Source organism: Hyaena hyaena, unplaced genomic scaffold (assembly GCF_003009895.1).
Source record: "Hyaena hyaena isolate Hyena2069 unplaced genomic scaffold, ASM300989v1 scaffold_417, whole genome shotgun sequence".
Classification (NCBI taxonomy): domain Eukaryota; kingdom Metazoa; phylum Chordata; class Mammalia; order Carnivora; family Hyaenidae; genus Hyaena; species Hyaena hyaena.
The window spans coordinates 1,174,822-1,188,664 of NW_024081050.1; the positions used below are offsets into that span (position 1 = coordinate 1,174,822).

At 44.4% G+C, this 13,843-nt stretch overlaps 1 protein-coding gene across 1 annotated transcript in view; it reads right to left on the reverse strand.

Moving 5' to 3' along the window:
• Positions 1-13,843, reverse strand: part of PAH (phenylalanine hydroxylase) — a 73,858-nt gene that overhangs the window by 39,914 nt on the left and 20,101 nt on the right. The window contains exon 3 of the mRNA XM_039252483.1: positions 8,950-9,133. Coding sequence (XP_039108414.1) covers positions 8,950-9,133 — 184 coding nt within the window. The remainder of the gene's footprint in view (positions 1-8,949; positions 9,134-13,843) is intronic.

The window sequence follows — 13,843 nt, forward strand, 5'->3', positions numbered from 1 at the left end:
GGCCAGTCCTCACAACTAAGAGAAGGTCGCCACCACCAACTTAGAGAGCAGGACAAAGCTTAAGGAAATTAGACCCAAGAGAGGTGAGTTGGAGCTGTTGGGAATGGAGGAAGCAAGGTCCTGACATGGCTCACTTCCTGGGGAAGAGGCCACTCAGCAAGGCCAGAAGCAAGCAGCATGGTGGGCTGTGAGGATGGGGGGGGACACTGGGTCCTAAAAGAGACTACAGCAAACCCCAGACAAAATAGGACCAAGCCTTTACATTCTTATATGACGCCTACAATTAAAAAAAATTTTAGTTTATTTTTGAGACAGAAAAACAGAGCATGAGTGGGGGAAGGACAGAGAGAGAGAGAGAGAGAGGGAGACACAGAGTCTGAAGCAGGTTTATGGCTCGAACCCACAAACCACAAGATCATGACCTGAGATGAAGTTGGATGCTTAACCCACTGAGCCACCCAGGTGCCCCTACAATTTTTTTTTACATTCTCTTGCACTTATTCTTTGCAATATTTCATATATATGTACATACATGAATCACATATATTTATATGTAGGCATGTGTATCAGAGTTCAGAGCCATTACATGCCTATATATCTAAGAATCTGTATTTGTTTCTAGGTAGCTGTAACACCATCCACTTCTTGCGTGATGCTGGAGCTTGAAGTCTGCAGGGCAGGAGACAAGGGAAGACTGATGTGAAATGGAGATCAAAGCCGGAACCTCACAAGGATGGACAGATGGCGAGACTTCAGAGAAGAGCGGAAGCCTGCGGTTGTTAGATCCTAGTCATTCGTGTCACCTCAACCTTGATGAAGCAGGTGTCCTGCAAAAGCAGGGGCCCCTTGTCTGTAGCTGAAGACACTCACCCGGCCCAGGACTGGAGAGGCTGTCAGGACCCAGGGAAGGCAGACTGGTGGCAAACCCAGAGGGAAAGCCTACACCTTATACTGTGCAAAGGGCATACACATCCTGAACTTGAAGCCAGCAGGTCTATGTTCAAGTTTCATCTCTCCCACCCACAAACTCTGTGGCTATGAGCAAGTCACTTGGTTCCCAAGCCTTTGGCTTCTCATCTGTGAAATGATGGTGAGGTAGCCAAACCCTAGCTGGCTTTTTCTGTTGAGGAGAAAAGCAACTGGCTCACAGTAGGTCCATCTGTCACCCTGACACGTGAATTCACAACGAAAACCCAGAGACAGCTCTCTACTTAAGTGAGGTCGCACAGGCCACTGATGGGAGGGTCAGAGTTCACACCTATGCTCCTGTCTTCCACACCTGGGATCTTCTGATTTCCCCAGCCAAAAGTTATAGCTACATTTTTCCATTGAAGTTAATCTTTTTAATGTTTCGTTATCCTTGAGAGAGAGTGTGTGAGCAGGGAGAGGCAGAGAGGTGGACAGAAGATCCAAAGAAGGCTCTGTGCTGAAAGCAGTGAGCCCGATTCTTTGGAGCTCGAACTCATGAACTGTGAGACCATAACCTGAGCCGGAGGCTCAACTGACTGAGCCCCCCAGGTGCCCTTGAAGTTAATTTTTTGAGGGCTGAGTCTGCACCAGATACTGTGCTAAGTGCTTTGCTTCTGTTGTCTGTTTTAATTCTCAAAACAGTGCTAGGAGGTAGCCGTTACTATTTCCGTCTTACTGATGAGCAAACTGAAGCTCAGATAGTGGAAGGGACTTTTTCAAGATCAGAGAGCTCACTGGAAATGGGGACTCTGCAGCTCCCCTACTTAACCACTGTGCTGGGCAGGCTTAGAATAAGGTGGAGGGCCAGGGGGTGGGTGCTGTCTCTTAGATTCCTGATCTTGCACCTGGAGAGGGAAAGGAGGTAACAAACGAAAGCAGGAATCTAAAGCACTTGAAGCGAATCCCTCAGACAGCCTCAGATCCTCCCCATCTCCCATCCCAAGCCTCCCTAGATTTGGGGACAGTAACTCTTAAATTCACCTAAGTTCTCAGTTCCTCAAAGATACCTTCACTTTTCCACTCTCTTCTTCAGGGTCGGTGGCGAGCCTCCCCCTGACCCCGGCACAGTGTGCTGGGAATAGAGGCTGACCCCAGCGACCCATGCCTACGTCTTGAAAAGTTAAATCAGATTAGCTCATTAATGACCTTTGCAAATATCTCCATGGTGGGCTGGCCTCTGTGGGCCCCTCGACTGCCTCACGGGCCGCTGGGCTCGGCGTTAATGAATGACTTGGGCAGGCTGGTGCAACAGAGGCCCTCTGTGAATCAGAGGTACTGGAGGGGGGACAGATCATTAATAAATATTGATTTGGCTCCAAGGGAAGCAGGCTGCAGGAAAGCCGGCCCTGGACACCCACGTCGTGGTCTCATTAAGTCGAGGTCAACTGCTCAGCCCGGACGCCAAGGGGTGGCTGGCTCAGGAGTGTTCCTGAGCCACAGGCCCCCACAGGCCTCGGGGGAGCCTGCTTCCTGGCCACTGGGTCAGAGAAGGCCTGTTAAATTTATAGCAGTTCAAGGTGCAGGCTGAGTCCCATGAGCCCCCTCCAGACGTTCACCAGCCCCAGGGTCCAGCCAGCGAGGCACCCAGTCTTGCCCCAGACATTTGCTTCCAGCCCATCTCAGGGAGGGCAATAAATCCTCCTTTCCTGGGCCCAAAATAGAGGGTGTTTTCACTCCCTCTCCCCAGGCTCCTGGATGTCTCCCCTGATGCAATGGCCTCCAGCCTTGGAGATGCGTTGGGGTGCCCATCCCAACAGCTTCCCCCAAAGGGAGAAGGTAGGGTGCTGACAGCCTGCAGGATGAAAGGCTTTTGAGGGTTTTATTTTTTCTCTTTTAAGGTGCTTCGAGTTTCTTTCCAGAGAAGGAATGCCCCACAGAAAGGTCTTGGCAAGAACGGCTGAGCCAAATGCTGGCTGATGGTGCCCAGCTAGTTCCCGTCTCCGCTGCGCAGAGCAGGGGAGTGGTGGGTCCAGTGGACACTTGTATCCGTGACACAATGGCAAAGCATCTGACCTCTGCACCCACAAGTTAAAATGAGAATGAGAACCAGACAACTAAAAGGACCCTGGCCTGAAGTGAAGGGGCGAAAAGGGGTGAAAGTCTGTTGAAATAAATCAATGATGGAATGAGTGAATGGATGCGTGTGAAATCACGGGTGAATAAAAGAATGAGCTGCAGCATCCCTTGTTCCCATCTCCGTCTTAAACTGGAACTGTCAGTATCCTTTCTCAGATGTCATGAAGCTTATAAGCAAAGCCATTGGCAAGTTGCCCACTATATCCCCAGATACTGAATCGTGTTTTCTGAAGGCCTTCCTTGCATTCCTGTCACTTACACCTGGAGTTATGGCCCATCTACCTTGAGACAAACAGAATACGTCTCAAGTCTCTTCCATATTATGTGTGTCTCCCTCCAGGTGTGCCTTCCTGGCCCTTCTCCCCCTTCTCCCTACCACACTCCAAACTGGCTTCAGTGTACCTCCCACGTGCTCCTGGTGCAAACCACACTTCCCTATTCCTGCACGCATCAAGCCACATAGGAACCACCTACTGGATTATAAGATACGTGAGTCTCGGAACCACATGTGTCTTTTTTCCCTACTCCCTATCCTGTGACTGACACTGAATGGGTGCTCAATGACTATAAATTGCGGAAATGAACAATTAACTCCATTAGGGCATAAATGTGAATGAAAGAGAAAACGGTGGCAAAGCTGACTGTGGTTTTTGAGAAAGAGTAGTAAAAGAATATGAAAGAAAACCCCAAGAGGCAGGACTTTAATAAGTGAGAGCCACATCATTTATAAAATGCTAAGGAAAGAGAGAATGGCGGGGATAGCATGGTCAAATGAATCACAAGTTTCAAAAAGAATGAAAACAACAACAACAACAAAAAAGAGGCTACTGGTTTGTAGCCTTTGGGTAATGGGTGTTGTTAGAATGGTAAGGAATAAGAGAAGAAAAAAAAGAAGGAATGAAAAAGAGAGAGAGGGAGGGAAGAAAGAGGGAACCTGCATAGAAAGTTGGCTTTCTGGGGCGCCTGGGTGGCTTAGTCGGTTAAGCGTCCGGCTTTCACTTAGGTCACGATCTCGCAGTCCGTGGGTTCGAGCCCCGCGTCGGGCTCTGTGCTGACTGCCAGCTCAGAGCCTGGAGCCTGTTTCAGAGTCTGTGACTCCCTCTCTCTCTGACCCTCCCCTGCTCATGCTGTCTCTCTCTCTCCTAGAAATAAATTTTAAAAAAACATTAAAAAAAAAAAAAGAAAGTTGGCTTCCTGTCTCTTAGAACAGTGCTATTTCCAGTATAACACACAGCCAGGTGGATAACAGTAAGCATCACAATCATGTTCATAGGAAGTGATATTTGGAAATGAGAGGTCATTCCCAGCACCCTTCATATCATCCCACACATGAAGTTGTCTCCCTGGCTACCAGGTGAGGCTGGACCCAGGGAGGGGGTGACAGCTACCAACTCCCTGTATATTATTAGCCTGGCCAGTGTCCATACCCACAGAGCTTGTGATGTCAAATAGCCTGAGAATAGGCTGGTGTTGTAGATCATAGAGCCCTTCCCTACCAAGGCTTAAGGATGTCTAAGTTCAAGGGCTATTCAACTCAAGCAAGTTCAATCCACCGAGCACCATAACCTTCAGAATATCTTGCATGATAGGATCTTCCCCATAAGTTCTAAAAAGTGGCCAAGTCAAACTCAGCTCTACTTCATAAGTGAGAAAGAAGAGGAAATGAGGCCACCCAGCTGTCAGGGGGTCAGATGGGATTCAAATCTAGCAGGCAGTGTACAGAATAGGAGTCTAAATCCTAATTCTTGACTCTAAATTCATGGCTTTTACTGAGTCACTATCATGCTCCCTCAACCCAACATGAATGGCAAATCAACACTGTTACAAGCATTTCATATTCTCTTATTACCTCCTTCAATGGAGAGAACACACCTGTCACACAGAGAAAAGGTATCTGATGGGGTAAACTTGAATGGCCGCATGGATTGTGGAGCCTTCATTGTGCTGAATGAGCACTGTGTCTCATTTCCTCATATGGAAATGACAATAATGTCATCTGCTTGTTCTAGCTGGGTTGGCCGTTGCAAAGCTTAACTGAAACAACCTAATAGGAAAGAATTTTGAAAGCACTGGACTTAGTGTGCACATGAGGAAACCCTCCTTAGAAAGAGAGCCTGCTTATACATCTCTGATCTTCGTTAGCTTGAAGCCCTGCAACCTGGCAGATGGACTGGGCTGTAGAAAGAGCACCTGCCCTGGCCCTTCCCTCACCAGTGAAGGGAGCTGCCTCTAATGCATTGCACTTGGTACATACCCCCTGCTTTGCTTATTCTCCTAGGAGTGAGTTGGTTTGTCTCAAGGAGGCATACTGCTGAAATAAGTCTCATCCCCAGCTGCCATGACTTAGGACAGAATCACCACAACAACCTGTGTGTTTCTACAAACATGCAGATCCTTGGTCTCCTGCAGACCCAGGGCCACAAACACCTGCAGCCCTGAGACACACCCTTGGGGGTGAAGGGAAATGCTCCAGAGATGGTTTGGAAGGGAGAAGGGGACACAGGGAAGACGGAAGCACAGACGGAAGAGCAGAGGGAGGGAGAAGGGAAAGGCAGCCACCCCACCGGGCAGTGGGAAGGGGGAAACTTCCAGCCCTCTGAACCCCCTGCCAGCCCTAAACTGGCTTCTTCTCTTTAGGGGTCCTCAACAGCTTGGGAACCATGACCCCTTTGAAAATCACTCTTGAACAATATGCATGCACACGTATGTGTACCATCTTGCCCACAGTCCCAGGGGCTTTTCAGACTCCTCCAAGGAATCCCATCCTCCACCTACAACCAGTCTGAAACCTCAGGCTTATCAGGGCCCCTCGCATAGGGGAAGCACTAGCGGAGGAGCAAGGGAACCGGAAGACTGGGCTGGGAGTGGGGAGCAGTATGTAGCGGGCGGGAATGAGTAATAATGCTGCTCTTGTCTTCTCACAACATATTTTTCCCTTAAATCATTGCTTCAGGCATTGATCCACATAAAAAAGACAAAATCATAACCGCCCCCAGGCCAGACAGACAGAAACATAGGTAAACAGACAGATAGATAGACAGATGAATAAATATATAAATGGCCCTTCCGCTCCCCACAGAAAATACAGTTGTACTGGAAGTTTGGACTCCCTCTGCCTCCACACCAGGATTCCCGTAACTACCACAACTTGAACAAAAGCCACCAGATGGCCATTTGCTCTTGGAAAATAACTGCAAACGGATATATTTCTCGAAAGGTGATAATCCTATATCTCCGTCTAGCCAAGACATTCTGTCCCTCTGCTTCCCCTGGCTGCAATCTGCCTCCATGTAGGAATTTCCATCCCCCTTCTAAGTGCAATGTCATGCAGAAGAGTCAAAGGGAAAGGTAAAAGGATTAGTAGATTGATCGATGGAAGATATTAATGCTCTTTCATGTTGGGTTGAAGAAGGATTTGAGGTCATCAGGAGAGAGGGTAGCAAGAGAATAGATCGCAAGTATTCAAAAGACTTTGGATTAAAATCCTATTAAAGTCACATCAGCTCCTCCAGGAGGTATTTTAGAAGGTTGGGGTTTCTTTAACATGTCACCATAATTAACCTTCCCTTAAGCTGTTTTGGGTGGGGAACTTTGGCAATTAAGAAACTGGAAACTTTCATTTTCTATCATCCACATGGCCTTTTGAATGGTTTAAAAACTAGAGTGGAAAGTGGTTTAGCCTAATTGATTCGAGGGGTTCAGATCTCCCACTTCAACCTGCTGTCAGACTCGCTCCTGAGATCTTAGCCCCTCAAATGAAAGGGCATTTTGTCGAGTGACAGAATGAAAGGTTCAGATCTACCACGATGCCTTTCTTCCTCTAATCATTCTCCCACTGAGTTCCACGGCAAGAATGCTTCTAAAAGGGGTGGTTGTTTTCCCTAAAAAAAATCTCTTTCTGGGCCCAGACCGCACAATTCACAAAACCAAGAAACCCAAAGAGCCGCCCCTCTCTGCAGGGGTGAGGCTGCGCTGTTTGAGCAGCACTATTTCCCTTAGCAGCCCTTCCATTACGTGGACACTGGGGTCGGGAAACTGTGTCAGGTAGGGGCAGCCAGTGTGGGATGGGATGACCGGCCACACGAATAAATAAAATGAAACACGTGTTGTTGTCAAGGGTCAGTCCTTCCAGAATTGTCTTCGCAGGTCGGATGTCAACCCAGTTTCAAATGTCAACACCCTGCTAGATTCCATCACCTTGTTCTCATACAGAACCTGTCCCTGGACCGTATTCACCTGGGTGTCTTGTTGCCCTTGTCAGCCTGTGAGCACCTTAAGAATGAGTAGTGTTGAGCCTCTCCCCCGCCCCCACACCCCCAGCTCCCATCACCACGCTTGGTGCAGAGGAGCGCTCGCTCAACACCTGCTTACCCACAGAGGCACAGAATTCACTCTGCCTTAAGGCAAGTCATGGCCTTCGTTTTTTTTTTTCCAATGAAAAATTAAGAAGTCTGTTTGGCTGCACGACCTTTGAGGTCATGTGCCAGTTCTCAGAGTCTCTGGAAAAGTTGCTGTGTACAGGCTGGCTTTTCGTGGCTCCTGTGCTTGGGTCATTATTTATCATAACAGCAATGATAACAGTAAGAATAGGGAACATGTAGTAATCCCTTAAACAAGCTCTGCACCGTTCCCAAAGCCCCACCGATGTTGTTTCATTAATCCTATGAGGCAGAGACTCTTGCTACTCCCATTTGATGCAGTGGGAGATTGTGAAGGTCAGTCATTTGCCCAAAGCCACACCAAGTGTGGTGACGCCAAGTTCCCTGCGCCCAGGTTTGGGAGTCTGGGTTCCTAACCATTGTCCGCGAGTCCCCATTAAGAACCTTTCAGAGCCTCCAGTTCAGGCTGCCAGCCCTTCAGCTGATCTACATACATCTTCCCTGGCTCCCCAAGGGGCTGCCCGCCTGCTTGTCAATTGCTTTGATTTCTTACCCCAGGGCCCCAGCCGGCCCAGCCTCCACCTGCTCCAAGCAGAGGCAGTTAGCCGCAGGATCCGGCAGGCCCTTTGTCCTGAGGGCCTGCAGCTCCTGTGAGGAGCAGGTGGCCGGAAAGGCCAGAGAAGGCGGTCATCAGCGCAGCGGCTCAGGAGGTGGAAGGGAAGGAAGGCAAGTAGGGTTGATCAGAGGAGGAATTCCAAGTGCCTGCCCCTCTGTGACCTGAGCCCACGTGCGTGGCTGTCCAGGCTCTGCAGGGACAGAATCCGGGAATAAACTTCCCTGTCCTGGTGATAGCCACAGGAGGAGGGGGTAGGAAAGGAAGAGAGGTTTCTTAGGAAGGCCCTGAGGGTATCTTTTAGAAAATGTTTCAAAGGCCCTGTGCAAAGAGGTGGGTCTTGTCTCATTTGAATTGCCAATTCAAATTGTTATTTAAAATAACCTTTGAAAATAAATAAATAAAATAAATAACATTTGAAATCCTCCTGACCTAAATCCTTCAGCTTTGGCAAAAAACAAAAAACAAACCAAAACCAAAACCAAAATAAAACTTTTGATATTACAGCAGAAAAAAGTGTTTTGATTATTTAGGAAAAAAAAAAACTAGTTCATCTCGGCAATCGCACTCCTAAGTATTTATTCAAATGAGTTAAAAAATTCATGGCCACACAAAACTCTGCACATGAATGCTTATAATAGCTTTACTCCTGATCGCCAAAATTTAGAACATATAAAACTTGCAGCAAGAGAAAGAAAATTACTAATATAGGAAATCTCTCTATCTTGAGAAAGTGAGTAAAGAACTAATATTTACTAAATGTCTAAAATAACTAAAGACTCCTCCGTGTCCCTAACATACACCTTCCAGATTAATCCCCCACAATAGTCTGCCAGAGTAGATAGTATTTTTTGCCATTGTTTCTTGAAGAGAATGTCAAAGTACTTGTGTTGCAAAATCCCTGTTTGTTACCTGTGTCTTTCTCCTTATCCCGGGAAAGCTCATGGACAGTGGCGCCGATGTCGTGCCTCAAAATCTTGATGATGTTTGCCAGGACAGGCATGCTACGTTTATCCAGATAGGTGAAAAATTCATACTCATCTTTCTTTAAGCGCGAAGGTCTGGATTCAATGTGAGTTAGGTTTATATCATTCTCCTAAAAGAGAGAAGTCAGAGCAAGGGGCCTGTCAGTGGAATTAACACAGACAAAACAGGCAAAATCACAACACGATACAAACAGGACTTCTGTTTTATACGTAAGAATAGAAGAAAGTCCTTCAAGGAGCAAAAGTTTTTTACTTTTCTTTGGCAAAACCAAGTACCAAAAGGTAGGGGAAACAGTCCAAATGTCACAGAATTTAATCACATGGAAATTTTCTAAAAGCCTAGTGTTGCAAACCTAAGATTTTGGTTTGGTTCAAAGGACTAGAGCAGCGGTTGCCAAAAATGTTTACATAAAGAAACCTCCTTTCCCATGTGAAATCCCATAGAATTTCAATAAAAATATCTCATTAAGTTAATAATACAGAAGCAACATTGCCTGGTTTTAAATAGGGTCTATGGGAGTCAGACTTATTGGGTTTAAGTCCCTTGTAGTTTGGGAAGTATCTTTCTCCTTGATTGTTAGTAGCATAGGGTTGAAGAGAAAACATGGATAATTACAATGATGATAACTTTTCATTTTGAATTTTTAAAATTTTTAATGTTTTTTTTTTTGAGAGAGAGACAGAGACAGAGAGTGAGCAGGGAAAGGGCAGAAAGAGAAGGAGACACAGAATCTGAAGCAGGCTTCAGGCTCTGAGTGTCAGCAGAGCCCAACACAGGGCTTGAACCCACAAATCACGAGATCATGACCTGAGCCGAAGTCAGAAGCTTAACCGGCTGAACCACCCAGGTGCCCCAGTAATATTTTCATTTTGGATATCACTTCACAGTTTAGAATTATGTTCTATGACCTTCCCAACAAGCCTTTGAGTAGGTTAAGGGGGATGTAAAAAATGAAATCAGATGGTGCTTTGCCAAAAGCAGTTGGAGCGAGAGGCCCAGGTTTTTCCAACCTCAGAGTCATAGTGTTCTAACTACGCTGCCTTTCCTGCCAGAGATACAGTGAGGATCCTGCAAACACTAGCTTTTATCATTATTACTACTAGTGTGGCAAGCACAAGAAATGAAAACCTCTGGAAACAGTAAGCACAACAATAAGTAACCCCATACGGGTCCTCTTCCTGAACTTTTTCCTTATAATCCCCAAAGGCACATGATGGAGTCATTGTTTATGGGCACCAGCTACAGAGAATGTATCCCTGGCAGTGGTGGCCAGGTAGCCCAATTTGAGGGCCCCAACTAGAGAGAGATTGAGAGGGAGAGAGAGATTGCTTAGAGGAGGGAAGGCCAAAGAGATAGCGGTTGCTCTGAAGCTTTCTAGGCAAACAGAGGTAATGTCCTAAACAAAGCAAAGAGCAATGTCATCCTCTTGGCTCAGAAAGAAAGAGAAGGGATAAGTTTCACCGACTATTTGCCTAAGTTGAAAGTTTAAAAGAAGAGATAACCAATTTCTGCCTTGTGTAGAGCAGAAAAGACATCAAAGCCAAGAGCCAAGAGAGGACACACCTCCGGCATGCTTATTTACAGAAGTACAGCAAGGGTGGAAGGGGTGGGAAGGGGTGAGAGATGGGAAAAGGGCTGGAAGGGCTGGAAGACAGATTATAGGCTATTGATGTTCAACACCCACACTTCACCGTCAGCAAAAGCACTTCCGGAGAGAAGCCTCTCACTTTAGCAATAGCCATGAAACAACGTATACCCCATAACTCGCTTTTTACAATTCTGGAGAGCTAACATATGGGCGAAACTTTCACCAAAATTCATAAACAACTAAACTCCCACTGCAGAAGAATGATTAGGTGAATTGTAGTGAAATCACTCAGTAGAGATCATGCAACCATTGAATAGCAAGTAACAGTCACAAGTCAATCAACGTGATACACCATTAAGACGTTAACAAAACAAAGGATAAAATCACACAATCATCCCAATAGACACAGAAAAAGCATATGACAATCTACAACATCCATTTATCATAAAAACTCTCAACAAAGTGGGGAATAGGAGGAACATACATCAACATAATAAAGTCCAGGTACAGCTAACATCATATTCAACAGTCAAAAACTGAAAGCTTCTCCTCTGAGATCAGGAACGAAACAAAACATGGAAGGGGCGCCTGGGTGGCTTAGTCGGTTAAGCATCCGACTTTTGCTTAGGTCATGATCTCGCAGTTCCTGGGTTCGAGCCCCGCGTCGGGCTCTGTGCTGACTGCCAGCTCAGAGCCCGGAGCCTGTTTCAGAGTCTGTCACTCCCTCTCCCTCTGATCCTTCCCTGCTCATGCTGTCTCTCTCTCTCTCTCTCTCTCTCTCCTAGAAATAAATAAAACATTAAAAAAAAACAAAACAAAACATGGAAGTCCTAGCCATGCAATTAGGCGAGAAAAATAAAGAAAAGGCATCTAACTTGGATATGAGGAAGTAAAACTATCACCGTTTGCAGATGACATGATGCAACAGGTAGAAAACCCTAAAGATTCCACCCAGAAACAACTGGAACTAGTAAATAAATTCAGTAAAATTATGGGACATAAAATTAACATTCAGAAATCAGTTGAGTTTCCATACACTAATAATGAGCTATCAGGAAGAGAAATTAAGAAAACCATCCCATTTACAATTGCATCAAGCAGAATAAAATACTTCGGAATAAATTTAACCAAGGATGTGAAAAACCTGTACTCTGAAAACTGTAAGACATTGATAAAAGAAATTGAAGAAGACACCCAGAAAAATGGAAAGGTATACTGTGTTCGTGAATTGGAAGAGTTAATATTGTTAAAATGTCCACACACCCTAAGCAATCGACAGATTCAATGAAATCCCCATCAAAACACCGGTGTCATTTTTCACAGAACTAGAACAACAAATCCTAAAATTTGTATGGAACCACAAAAGACGCTAAGAGCCAGATCAATTGAGAAAGAAGAACAAAACTGGAAATAAATTCCTTGATTTTAAACTACACTACAAAGTTGTAGTAATCAAAACAGTATGGCACTGATACAAAAATAGACACAGATCAGTGAAATAGAGCAGAGAGCCCAGAAACAAACCCATGCATATAGAGTCAATTAATCTATGACAATGAAAGAAGAATATACAATGGGAGAAAGGACAATCTCTTCCATCAATGGTTCTGGGAAAACTGGACAGCGGAAAGCAAAAGAATGAAACTGGACCACTACTTATACCATACACAAAAATAAATTCAAAATAGATTAAAGACTTGAATATAAGATCTGAAACCATAAATCTCCTAGAAGAAAACATAGGCAGTAAGCTCTTTGGCATTGGACTTAGCGACATTTTTTGGACGAGTCTCCTCAGGCCAGTTCAATAAAAGCTAAAAGAAACAAATGGGACTACATCAAACTGCAAAGCTTTTGCACAGCAAAGGAAACCAAACAAAAAGGCAACTGAATAGGAGTTAATATCAAAAAGCAAACGTCCCAATTAAAAAATGGGCAGACGACTTGAAAGGGCATGTTTCCAAAGAAAACGACAAGCACATGAAAAGATGCTGAACATCATTAATCATCAAGGAAATGCAAATCAAAACCACCACGAAGTATCATCTCACACCCAGTCAGATTGGCTAGTATCAAAAAGATAAGAAATAAGTGTTGGCAAGGATGTAGAGAAAAGAGGACCGTTGGATAGCATTGGTGGGAGTGAAAATTGGTACAAGCACTATGGAAAACAGTATGGAGGTTCTCCAAAAATTTTAAAATAGAACTACCATACAGTCTAGCAATTCTACCTCTAAGTATTTATGTGGGAAAAAAACCCTGTCAATTTGAAAAGATATATGCACACTTGTGTTTATTGTAGTATTATTTACAACAGCCAAGTCAGGCAAGCAGCCTGTGTCCATCAATGGGTGAATGGCTAAAGAAGATAGGGGGTGTGTGCATATATGTATATGAGTGTGTAGAGGAATATATATAGGAATGTTACTCAGCTGTAAAAAGGAAAGAAAAAAATCTTGCCATTTGCAATAATATGGATGGACCTGAAAAGTATTATGCTAAGTGAAATAAGTCAGAGAAAGAGAAATAACATACAATTTCACTTATATGTGGAATCTAAACAAACAAATCAAAACAGAAGAGGACTAATAGATACGGGAAATAAAATGTCAGTTACCAGAGAGGGGAGGAGTTTGGGGGCAGGAGAAATAGGTGAAGGGGATTAACAGGTAGAAGCTTCCAGTTAAAAAAAAAATAAGTCATGGGGATATAATGTACAGTATGAGGAATTAGTCAATACTGTTGTAATAACTTCGTATTACACTACAATACGTGTAATAACTTCGTATAATAACTTAACAGTGTTAATCTATAGACAATGGGCCTACAGTCAATTTTGTTTCCTTCTTCTATTTTTTTAATCATAGTTCAACTTTTCTAAAAACAAAACTTATTACTTTTACAATGAAAAATTAACTTTATTCCTGAAATGATTACAATCACAACTGTAACAGATAATACTTATGATGGATATAGGTTGTGATAATTAAAATATATTTTTAAAAACTTATTCCCAAGCCAAAAAAAGAGAAAAAGACCATAAAAATGCACCAAAATGAGCTTATTATGAGAGTATATATAACTTCTATTTATTTGCCAAAAGTCTTATAATATTACACATATAATGGGAAATTGGGTGCCGGGGTAGCTTAGTTGGTTGAGTGTCTGACTCTTGATTTTGGCTCAGGTCGTGATCTCAAGGTCTTGGGATTCTCTCTTTCTCTCTGCCCC